The sequence below is a fragment of the Pleurotus ostreatus genome (assembly GCF_014466165.1).
Source record: "Pleurotus ostreatus strain PC9 chromosome Unknown scaffold_3, whole genome shotgun sequence".
NCBI lineage: Eukaryota > Fungi > Basidiomycota > Agaricomycetes > Agaricales > Pleurotaceae > Pleurotus > Pleurotus ostreatus.
In genome coordinates, this window is record NW_023503158.1 from 30,153 (window position 1) to 42,620 (window position 12,468).

The 12,468-nt window shown below is 54.2% G+C and overlaps 2 protein-coding genes across 2 annotated transcripts; both read left to right on the top strand.

Moving 5' to 3' along the window:
* Positions 1-775: 775 nt before the first annotated feature.
* On the top strand, positions 776-3,118 carry PC9H_004452 (uncharacterized protein; the record flags this gene model as incomplete). The annotated part of the gene is made up of 3 exons (XM_036774036.1): positions 776-935; positions 1,012-1,196; positions 1,250-3,118. The coding sequence occupies 3 exons, from the start codon at positions 776-778 to the stop codon at positions 3,116-3,118; spliced, it is 2,214 nt and encodes a 737-aa protein (XP_036632538.1).
* Positions 3,119-8,304: 5,186 nt separating this feature from the next.
* Positions 8,305-11,214, top strand: PC9H_004453 (uncharacterized protein; the record flags this gene model as incomplete). The annotated part of the gene is made up of 8 exons (XM_036774037.1): positions 8,305-8,484; positions 8,541-8,947; positions 9,000-9,125; positions 9,180-9,286; positions 9,334-9,489; positions 9,539-10,050; positions 10,102-10,490; positions 10,548-11,214. The coding sequence occupies 8 exons, from the start codon at positions 8,305-8,307 to the stop codon at positions 11,212-11,214; spliced, it is 2,544 nt and encodes an 847-aa protein (XP_036632539.1).
* Between the last annotated feature and the right edge of the window lie 1,254 nt (positions 11,215-12,468).

The following is a 12,468-nucleotide window of genomic DNA, read 5'->3' on the forward strand; positions in this document are numbered from 1 at the left end:
ATTCTGAACAACTTTGTCCACTCAAGCAAGCCATGAAAATCAATCCCTAAGTCAGTAGCTCACTATTTGCTACTCAAGTTCGCATTTTTGCCCTTCTTGACTGCCTTAAAATGGCCCTAACTACTTCGGAGTTTTTGTATCTTATGCCTTTTATTATTCTGAACAACATTCCTCTATATACCTAAGCAATTGGAGCAGGTTCTGACCATGTTTCATTACAAAAAGTGCCACTAGAGCGAAATTTGAAGTCCCTAATGTGAGCTACTGACTGTGAGAAACTAATTTTGTAATGAGGTCGGAGTTGTGATGTATTGTAACTGTGAGAAAATGCGAAAACTCAGCTGCCTGAATAGGCAGGTCAGGGGAAAAGGGGAACAGGGGCGCATTAAATAAAACACAAAGATAATTCTACAGGTCAGGCCCAAGTGGGCCCAAGTGGACACAACAGGTGCCCAATCCTGAGGGATATATATGGGGAGGTCTGGGAGGTTGTTGTGTCCGCTTGGGCCCAATTCCCACATCCTTGTAGCCAGTATAGTGGTTTTGCAGGTAGTAATCCAGTTGCTGAATGATGAGGAAGTGGCCCAAGCGGACACAACAGGGCTTCCCATATAGCCTTGGGGTATACCTAGAGATGGTAAGTTGTTGTGTCCGCTTGGGCCCACTTTCTGAGACTTGGGCCCCCCTTCTCCTCATCTCAAAACGGTATTTGGGCTATAGCACAAGGAGGAGGGCAGCTATCTCCGTAGGAATTTGATCAGTATACTCTCCTAACATGCCCGGACATATTTCGTCACCTAACCCTGGGCTGGGGAGCGACGGTTGCTTCGCTACGCTCAGCGACATTCTCGACGAAGAAGGGGGCGTGGAGGGACAACGGGACAAGAAAAGCCGGACACAACAAGCTGATTACCCATTAGTAGACCCTAACGGAGGTGTGTGAAGTTGTTGTGTCCCAAACGGAGGAGGTCAGCGGAATAAGCTGCCTATTCCGTCGGATAATATAGATAGGACAGGTGTTTCGAATGAAAGGAATCGGCGTGCTCGTGCTCAACGGCCTCATGAACAAGCAAGATCGAGAGCGAGTCATCGACGACTTCGTGCACTCTGACGCCGCTGAGCATCGAGTGCTCCTCTTCTCGTCTATCGGCGCCGTTGGGCTGAACTTGACGTGCGCAGACACCGTCATTATGCTCGTAAGTCGTTCTATTCATTGTCCATTGATATATCAAGTAACTAAGCTATGTAGGACATGATATGGTCGCAGGTGGGCACCGAGCAGATCATCGGACGAGCTGCTCGTCTCACGCAAGAAAACGCCGTCCACGTCTACCACCTCGTCGCCCTAGGCACTACGGACGTCCTCATGTCCACCATGGCGCGGGAGAAGGGCGAGATGTTGGCCACTCTCTTCTCGAAAGAGAAGAACGAGAAGCTTGAGGAAGTCTTCTACGGCATATCGAAGAAGAATGCGGTCTCCGACAGCGACCAAGAGGAGGACGACGACGACAAGAAGAAGAAGAAGAAGGCGTTGCCTAAGACCCGCACTGCGAGAGGCGCGGCGAAGAACGCGGGGTTGGAGTCGATATCGAGGTCGCAGACTCCCTCGATCTCACGGGCTTCCAAGACGCCCACCGTGGAGGAGGAGGAACAGGCGGCGGAGCAGACAGCGACAGGGGGTGCGGACGAAGGAGCTGAGCAGCGAGTGAAGGGCAAGGCAAAGCCAAAGCCAAAGCCAGCGACGAAGTGCCAGACGGCTGCAAAGCCACGACCCAAACCCAAGGCCAAAGGGAGGGTGAAAAGCGCAGCAGAGGTCCACGACGACGACGACGCTGGACCATCTGAGCCGCCCACTGCAGAGGGGAGTGTGCAAAACGAACCCAACGACGCCGCTGGACCTTCGCGGCCGCCCACTGTTGGGGCGAGCACCCCCAACGAACCCAGCCACGCAGCTGGACCTTCCCGGCTGCCCGCAGTTGGAGGGAGCACTCCCAACGCGCCCAGCCACGCAGCAGGGCCTTCCTGGCCGCCCGTGGTTGGAGGGGGCATTCCAAACCGGCCCACCTCGCATTCGTCGACAGCCCGCTCGTCTGGGAGCGTTGCGCGGCCTTCTGGGCAGCCCGCGGTGGCGAAGGGGGCGATGGATGTGGACATCGACGAGGCGTCGACTGGGTCAGCTCGCAACGCAGACGCAGCACGACCTTCCAGGCCGCCCATGTTGCTGGCGGGTCCAGCAAATCCAGGCGCGGGACGGCCTTCCAAGAAGCCCATGGCGCAGACGACCCCCGTAGCCGTGAACGCGTACGTACCACCACCTTCCCAGCAGCCCGTGGCGCAGATGGGTCTCGAGACGGCAGACGTAGGACGGCCTTCCCAGCGCCCCGCGCCTCACGAAGGCGCGCTCAGCGGGCCCTCTGGATCGCAGAGGCAGCTGCCCGCAGGATGGGTCGCCACACAGCCAGCATCACAAGCAGATGCGATGGAGATCGACCACGCCCTTCAGCGGGCTTCTCCGCCGCCGATGGACGTTCCCATGGATGTGGACGTGGCTTCCCATCCGACAAAACGCGCCAAGCGTCCAGCAGAGTCCAAGGTGGCGAAGTCTGCGGCCGTCGATCCGTTACGCGCAGCGCCTGGACTCACTGGGCCGCCCTGGACGCAGGCGAACCCCACGACGCCCCCAAGGGCTGGCTCCAAGCACAGGCCCAACTCGTCGCCAGAGTTATCCCCGCGAACGGAGCGCAGGCAATCGAAGACGGCGCGCCGAGGACACCACAGCTCCTCCGACGAGGCGAACACCATCGAGGACATCGCCATGGTCAAGCAAGAGGGCGAGCCCTCGCAGATGCCCTTGTACAACGACGACAACGACAACGACGAGATCCAGGAGATCCCTGGCCCCGCAGGCACAGACGAGGGAGAGGACTTTGCGTCCCTTCTGGACAACGTCTCAGAAGTGTCTGAGTCGTCTGATGACGGCCCCCTTGCCGCGCGCCAAGTCCAAATGGCAGAGTCTGCCACGGCACAGCACGAAGAGGTGGTCCCGAGAGTCAACCTCCCGGCGCATCGTCCTCCTCGAGGCCGTGGTCGCGGTGGTCGTGCTCGTGGTCGCAAGTAGGTCGTTTCGCATATCGTATACATTCGTACTTTTATATACATACTCTCGCGTACATTTTTTTACTTTACTTTTTACTGTTTTCACATATCTATGATTTCGTCTACATACTCGTGTGGGTGTCCCGCCGTGAGTGTCGTATGTAGGTATGTACTGACATGCGTACATGCTGCCATCGTCAACGCAGCTGGCGTAGGCGACTGCCATTCGTTCGCAGAGTATGGCGTGGGGTTCCTGGCCGCCCGCGTTGGCGAGGAATCCCGTGTATCGTCTACGTGCATGTGCGGGCGTCCCAGCAGCCCGCCGTGAGTGTGGTACATATTGAACACGTACTGACGTACGTACCTTGACAGGTCCCATTAACACGGGCCTCTTGGCCGCCCATGCTCGCGCAGTCGACCGCCCCAGTACTCCCCCTACCCGCGTGGGCATCCCAGCATCCTAAGTCCGCCGTATCGACTTCGTCTGCACGCCTGGTCATCCTGGCTGGTGATGGTAAGTCTTAGTTGCGTTAACGTGAACTTACTGACCGTTATACGTTCACAGAATATGTCTCGGCATTCCAGGCCGCCCGTGGTGAGCGCAGTGTCGCCCGTAGTGCCTGCGTACACGTGTGGGCGTCCAAGAATCCCGCCGTTGGTGTCGACATGTACGCAGGCCGCCCGTATCGTCTGGCCTCTGCGCGTGGGCGGCCTAGCAGCCCACCGTGAGCGTGGTACATATAGAACATGTACTGACTTACGTACTTTGACAGATACGCGCTGCCATTGACAACACGGCCCTCCTGGCAGCCCATGCTGGCGTGGGGGTCGTGTATCATATTCGTCTGCACGCATGGGCTTCCTCGCCGGCCACAGTGAGTGCACGACAACTAGATTGACGTGTGGACTTACCTGTATTCATTCACAGGACTCTCCAGCGTGAGCGCGGGCGTCCTGGCTGCCCGTGTGGATGTTGGGGGAGTATTTTTGTACTCCTCTGCGTCCACGGGCTTCCTGGAAGGCGACTGTGAGTGAGGCCGCATGAGTACGTACTGACTTACTGATTCAGGTTCTCGTGGGCATCCTGGCAGCCCGCGCCGATGGAGGTGAGTCGTATCGCATGCACGGCCTTCCTGGCGCGTCGTGGAGAGTCCTGGACCGTTGCGCTGACCTGTTTTCACCAGCAGGACCTCTCATCGTGAACGTGGCCGTCCAAGCAGCCCGCGTTATATGTTATATACATTGCATGTGTACTCACATTGTGGGCTTCCAAGCTGCCCGTGGCGAAGGGAGACCGTGACTGGGGCGCAGGGTCCAGGTCACATAATATGACGTGACTCAGGGTTGTGGGCTTTGGCGCCTGCGCACTGGCCACTCTCTCTTCCGTTCCGCCATCTCTACTCCCTTCCACCACAACGATGCCACCTCGACAACGATTAGACGAACCGTGGGCCACGCCAGCCCAGCTAGCCTTCATGACCTCGAGGGCCGACGCCTTCCAAGACACGATCGACGATGAATTTGGGCGCAAGAGGTTCTGGGTGGACTTTCGGGAGGAGTGGCTGTCCCAGTGGGACATGACGGACAGGCAGAACAAGGTGCGTGGCCTGTTCTATCTTATGGGGTGTACTAACTGATTTACAGAGATTCGCATCATATTTCCGCGACGAAATGAGAAGGCGGGGCGCCCTTCCCAATCGTGCACGCCAGCCCAAGAAGGCAGAGAAGGCTACGCGTCTCCCTCTTGCGGCGACGACTCGACACCAAACGGAGGAGGTCGACCAGCTCAAGTCATCGCAGGCTTCCTCCCGCGCCGTGGAGGACCTACTCCTGCGTGCCATCTCGCCACCATCCCGCCATTCGCCAACGCCAGGGCCGTCTGGCGTACCACGCTCGCCAACTCCCGCGAAATGGCCCACCCCCGTCCTATCGCCACCATCCCGCCATTCGCCAACGCCAGGGCCGTCTGGCGTACCACACTCGCCAACTCCCGCGCCCACCCGCATTCAATCGCCGTCGCCCCTCCTCGTCGATTCGCCATTGGCAATCCATGTCCAACCATCATCACCCGCCCTTTCATACTGCGACGTACCAGCATCGCCGACCCCCCGTCCTTCGCCCATTCCACTCGGGCGTATGCCCGTCGTACTCCCTCCTTCGTAAGTACGCGATTACGCGTTCGCCGCTCATCTGACACCAATATAGCTCTATCTGGGCGAAGGATGTCAGCAAGGCCCTCGCCTTCCAACTTGAGCTCCCGGGCATCGAGCACGAGGACGTCGAGGTTGTCGTCCACGGCCAGCAACTGGCCGTCTACGCGCGAAACGAACGAGCGCAGTACAAGTGGACCACCGACGTGGGTGGCTCTGTCAAGGTAAGTAGCTCGTCCCTTTAACGTTCGCCTGCCACTAACTTGACTAGCGCGTCCATTGCGGGCTGGAGAACGGGGCCTTGCGCATGCTCGTCAAGGTGATGCTGCTGGAGGATGTCACCGACGAACGCAGGATTTTTAGCGTCGACGGTAAGTACTTCATCCCCTCCAGCGCCATCTGCTAACTTGGACCTCCTTCAGATACTTTTCCATGGTAGACCCCCCCCGCCCCGCATGTCGTTATGCCCCCCCCCTGCTGTACTCATCTCGCTGCTGCTGTATCACGTACTTACTTTCTTCACATCTTGTATTGCAACGCATGTACTACCCATGTTGTATTTTACATAGCTACGAACATCCAATTTGCTGAACATTCGCTAGACTGCCAGGGGAACTTGAGCGCCGTATGGGCATCCAGGCAGCCCGCCCTGTGAGTGAAGTCGAGTGAGTACGGTATGATGGGAGGAGTACGTACTCACCGCGTGGGCTTCCAGGCGGCCCGTGGTGAAGCGCAGGCCTCATTTACATACGTCAGAACCTGCTTAGCACCACCATGAACATCTTGCACGCTATCAATATCGCCCAGATCGTCGTTGGCATCGCGTACGCTCTGTACACGACGTGGAGGAATTTGATCCGGATCGAACGACGTGAGTTTTCCTAACCAAGTCACCAGACGCGATCTAATATTCAATTCGTGAGCGTAGGACGAAGGGAAATGCGAGGTAGACTGCGCCAAGCACCCCCACCCACAGATGAATGACTTAGGTACGTTCATCATGCATATAAACGACAGTATATTAACTACAATACATAGTACGGGCGGCGCGGAGGCCCAGTGAGATGAAGACTACAAAACATAGAAAAGAGGAATTTTTGAGCCGTAGATCAAGTGGAATAACTCAGTCGACGATGAGGCCAGCGTGAGGTGATGTCTTCGAGTGAGAGTCTCAATGCTAAGCCACCGTATGGGCGGCCAGGAAGCCCACTGAATGGAGGGCTGTAAGTCCTACGGCTTGTCGACACACGTCGTGGCCGGCCAGGCAGCCCGCGTTGTGAATGAGAATGTATGGTAAGTAGGGTATACAAACTTTATACAATGGGGGACGTACGTATGCTCGTCGTGGGCTTCCACGCGGCCCATGCTGTAGGTGGACTGAATATATGTGGCGCTTGCATGCATGGGCTTCCTGGAAGGCCACAGTGAGTGTAGGACCAACAGAATACGTACTGACTTACTCATGCTTGACTAACAGGTGTAGACTCCGACAGCACGGGCTTCCTGGCAGCCCGTGCTGATGTACACGTATTCTCTGTGGGCCCACTGCGCGCGTGGCATTCCTGGAAGGCCATGGTGAGTGTAGCACCATATGTACGTACTCACTTACCTGTTCTTGACTAATAGGTGTTGACTCTGATAGCGCGGGCTTCCTGGCCGCCCGCACTGATGGAGGTGAGTCCCCTGGCGTTGTTCTGACTCCCCTTCATGAGCGTGGCCATCCAGGCAGCCCATGCTTGTACTGTAACTAGTTCATTACTCCCAAACAAGCGTGGGCTGCCTGGATGGCCGTGCTGTGTCACCTATGACACGCGGGGGCGGCTACGCCCCATACATGTACCAGCAAGCTCATCACGGTCGCCGTGGGCTTCCTGGCAGCCCGCGCTGATGTACGTGAGTCCTCTGTTGGCCCACTGTGTGCGTGGCATTCCTAGAAGCCCACAGTGAGTGTGATCAGTTACTAACTTACTTTCTTTTGACTAATAGACCTTGACTCCGACAGCGTGGGCTTCCTAGCAGCCCACACTGATGGAGGTAAGTCCCTCATGTTTGTCTATGTGTATGGCCGTCGTTCTGACTCCCTCTCGTGAGTGTGGCCTTCCAGGAAGCCCGCGCTTGTACTGGGACTGCTCTATCACTCCCAAGCAAGCATGGGCTGCCTGGATGGCCACGCTGTGTCACCTACGACCGTGTGGGCGGCTACGCGCCCCGTACATGCACCAGCAAGCTCGCGACTGTCGCTGCGGGCTGCCTGGCTGCCTGTGCATGGCTGTAGGTGCGTCAGCTCCTTCCACGCCGCCTGAAATATTTTTCTGACCGTTCGTTCTCACACGGCAGGCTTCCTGGAAGGCCAGACAGCCTCTGGGGTGTTCAAAGAATCACAGAGGGCCATCCAGCAGGCCTGCATCATTAGAATAAGTTAGGGTAAACTACAGTAAAGTTAGGGTAAACTACAGTAGACTTAGGGTAACAACAGTTGGGGTAGGAGGGATTTAGCGGGTAGGATTATCCTACGATTTCAAAATATGTCCTATAACCCATGCCGTCTGCGCTCAGTTCGCGCCCCACCCCGCGTTCCGCCCTCCTCCGCTGCCCCAAACTCGGCTTGGGGCGCGGGATCTCACGTCGGCGCCTAGCAAACGGTACACGATGTACCACCCACCCACACCACATCCCGCCGCTTGTCCTGCCATCTGTGCTTGCTTCACGCCCCATCCCATGTTCCATCCTCCTCCGCTACCCAAAACTCAAGTAGGGGTGCTGGATTACGTGTCAATGCCAGAAAGACAGGTCGTACACAAAGCACCACCCACCGACTTCATATCCCAGTGCCTTCCCCGTGGCCTGTGTCCCGCCCCCTTGTCCCATACTCAATGGTCATGTCTGTAGTTTCTTACATAGTCGCCATGTATTTATGTATTTATATATGCACCCCACCTTATATAGAAATTTTGCACAGTACATAAGATTATGAGCTCCGTGTGACAATGAATTGTTTACCGTGGAAACATATTGCCCTACCTTACAGACCACCGCATCCACATCCGAAAATTCAACAATGGCCTGGTCCACCCCGTATGTGGACGATATTCTGAAGCCAGCAATTGTCGAATGGCATAAGAAGAAAAACGAAGGAAGGGAGGAAGTGATCAAACGCACCTGCAAAGAGTTGTATGCAAAGCAGGCGGCAAACACCAGCAAGTTGAACCCTTTGAAAGATGCTGCCAGTCTAGCGGGGGTGAGTTTTGACTTCACAATATTGCAGGAAAGAGAAGAGGACTCATCAACAACTAGCAAGTTGCGTGGTGGTTCAAAAATAACCAGAAGAGATATTGCAAGGATTTGGATGGGGAGGATATGGGGGCTGCAAATGACCGGAGTAAAGCAGGGAAGGGGGGCAAAGGAAAGAATAAGGCGGTAGAGGAGAATGATGAAGAGCAGGATGACGAGGATGATGAACCTGCCCGCAATGTTGATGTTCCATGGCACAAACGTATGACTGGGCCGCTAATGGCGAAGGCATGTGATGAGGAGGCCTTCAAGAAGATTTTAGCGCATCACGAAGATAAGGGATTTGGCCAGTGTTTCAACTTGGCCATCAATGAGTATTGGGGGGGGTTCACCGAAGAGGAAAAAGATGATTTTAGCAAGAAAGCGCGTGAGTGGAATAGGCAAGGCCCACCGAAGAACATGAAACCATTGTAAGAGTGTTTTAGCGCTATCGTCAGATTTTCTGACCGTTGTTATACTTAGCCTGGCAAAGCGAAACATGCAGGAGAGCATGAACAGTGTAGTAGAATACTTTGCTAAATACTACGGAGCATCGGTGATTATGTTCAGCATGGCGCCAGGAGATGATGACTCCCCAATCATTCGTTGGTATGTTGTCTGTGTACATGAGATTGATAACATTCACTTATATAATGTATATAGGCATGAAACTAAGGATGGAAAACGTCCAAGCAAGTTCATCAAGCCAAATGTCTTCCGGGCATTCCAAGAGGAGTGGTTGGAGTCGGTGCCTGCCGGTCTGTATGGAGGTGGGTGTCTGTTCTGGCACCGAGTTGAATACTAAGGATTGCGGTAGATGCAGTGAAGTCTAAGGATACAGACCCAGAGCGGGATTCCTGGGCTATTGTGGAAGAATCAGAAGATGGTATTCCCATGCTCCCAAATCTTCCAGCAGGCGCCAGGAGCGAAGCAATTGTCAGGGTGTTCCGTGAATATGGGAATTTGGTGGCAGGTAGGCACTTGTCATTGGGATAAATTCCAAATACTGACAAACAGTGGAGATATGGACTCTGACGGCAAAGTGAAGAGATTACCGTGGCTTCGTCTCTCACAGGATAACGAGGCATATATTTACCCAAAGTCTTTGATATCTGGGGTACACTTTGGGGAACCAACAAAGATGCCTATTGCCGATGTTCGCCAATATTATATGCACTTTCTGCGCCGCCAGGATAAAGGAACCATGGGTCTACGTCTCCGAGAAGGTTGGGATACTCTGTCCAAGGAAAGCGAGGTGGAGAAAGGTGAAGGGAAAAGGCGAAGGAGTTCAGTGGTGGAAGTCAGAACAAGCAAGCGTATCAAGACTCCATCTGACACAATGATGGATGTGGATGGTGATGTGGATGGTAAAGGAAGCGCAATGGACGTTGACAAGAATGGCGGAGGAAAGGATGTTCCAGTGGGCATGCTAGCGCCAAGCCAGGTCTCCGACGAGGACCGCATCATCTTTCTGAGATCTCTCTCGACAAACGGTGATTATCAAGCCATGATCAGTTGGCTGAGCCAGTGCAAGGTTAGTAGTTCCTAGATGAATCAGTTGGACGGTTGGCTGATTGTATTATAGCAAGGGCAAGTGTCCATGCGGTCTAACCAACGCCCGCCAACATGGGGCAGCTGGTCTTTGAAAACACCACATCTACCAATGGAGTTTTACGCGCAGTCCAAGTCCAACAAAGAACGTGAAAGTTTCGCAGCAGCGAAGGCATACCTCCTACAGGACCCACTTCCCCATGTTGGCCTTGGTGATGTAGTTGGGCCATATGGGCGAGTCGAAACCACCATTCTCATTGTTGGTCTCATGCTGCGTGACATGGCCAAAGTTTGTTTTCTGGAGCCTGGTAGTGATGAGGCCCAAAGTCTTCCTGGATACATGCAAGATTCTTCTTTCGCAATCAAGGAGTGGGAGGAACTGGGCGAAGTTTGCAGCGGAATTAGGAACAGCCTGCGGAAATGGTAAGCCATTAATTTCTTAGTTCAACTTGAATTTGAATTTAATTGGTCCGTACTTAGGGAGGAAGACCAGATAAAGCGCGGGCAGGCCAAGAATGCCGGCCCTAAAGCCAAAGACGCCGGCCCTAAAGCCAAAGACGCTGGCCCTAAAGCCAAAGCCGAGCTGAAAAGGGATTGGATCGGGAAAGCATCAAGGATTCCTAAAGATCTGTTAACTCTGGCTAGTTCATGTGGTTTACTCCGTGAGGATGCTCACATCTTTCAAAGCTTCGGGGCAGATTGGAGGGCAGTGGTTGATAATTATTGGGCACTGGAGAAGGCATTATTAGGGAAGGCTGTTGACGGGGATGGGGTGCCTCATCATGTTGAAGGATTACCAACTGCGGTGGATGTCTGGGTTGATGCTTGGCAAGAAGAAGGTTTGTTTGATGTGGATGGCTTGATAGGTGATGCCAAGTTTGGTGAAGATATGTGGAAATGGTGGAAGAAGCAGAAGGATGCAGATAAAGAGGTTCGTGAAGAAAAGGGGCTGGATGGACTCTTGGAGCAACCACATCTCCAGCGTGGTGGTAGGGGACTGTTGGTGATGTTATGGGCGGTCAATGTGTGGGGAAAGGGTGTGGTGAGGCGTCAAAAGCCTCAAGGAGCAGAGGCCCAACAATGTGTCACCGTCTGCAAGGAGCTCCGCCTGCTTTTTATTGAGCTCTTGAAAGCACCAGCTTTGTGAGTGATATTCATGGGGAATCAAGTCAAGGTAGCTGATATATCTCCTAGAGGTGGACGTACTACCAGAGCCCGGTAATAACACATGGCGATGTAATGTAAATGTCTTGTGCTCAAATATGCTCATTTTCATGGTGTCTCAATTTGCGGGAATGTGTGTATTTTATCTGCGCCGAGAGTCTCAGCACATGGATATTCCATGTTTATCCCCACCGAGAGTCTCAGCGCATGGATATTCCATGCTTATCCCCACCGAGAGTCTCAGTGCATGGATATTCCATGTTTATCCCCACCGAGAGTCTCAGTGCATGGATATTCCATGTTTATCCCCACCGAGAGTCTCAGTGCATGGATATTCCATGTTTATCCCCACCGAGAGTCTCAGCGCATGGATATTCCATGTTTATCCCCACCGAGAGTCTCAGTGCATGGATATTCCATGTTTATCCCCACCGAGAGTCTCAGCGCATGGATATTCCATGCTTATCCCCACCGAGAGTCTCAGCGCATGGATATTTCAGATTCACCTGCTGTCCCCTTACCAACTCAAGTCTATCCACCCTGGGAGTACCAGTGGATGGGTATTCTAATTTATCCACAGTGGGAGTGCCACAGGATGGATATTTCAGATTCACTTGCTGTCTCCTTACAAACTCAAGTCTATCCACCCTGGGAGTACCAGTGGATGGATATTCAGCTCCTGTAGTCAGTTTATCCCACCCTGGAATTTTCCGCAGGATAAAGTTTACTGGAACTGGGAGTCTCAGAACAGATATACTCCAGCTCACCTGGGTGCACCAGGGACAGATATATCCCGGCCGGGTCCAGCTTGCCCTGGGAGTACGGGGGGGTGTAGTTTCTATCCGTCTGGGAGTACCAGACAGTTTACACTGAGGTATGTGCCACCAGCGAAGCAACCTGTGCTGGGAGCAGCGCACCGCGTATGCCGTGGCGTGTGTCCCGACCTGGTCGCCCGTCCCGCGCATCGGCGCTTGGGAGCGGGCGAGCTTGGCGTCGAATGCGCCGTATAGGATCATGGCGAAGAGACAGTCGAAGATTCGGCAGGTTCTTGATCCTTACTATTCATTGGTGCGACAGGATAAGTAGCTGCCGTGGGCCAGCATGTTCCTAGACAAAGCAAGATTCCGAGGATTGCGATCAACGGAGGCGAACAACATCAGGCGTTGCGAAAGGCTCAAAGAAAAACACTGCGTGGTGTTTTCCCTGGTCAATTGATGTCGTGAATCCCAGCCAGCAT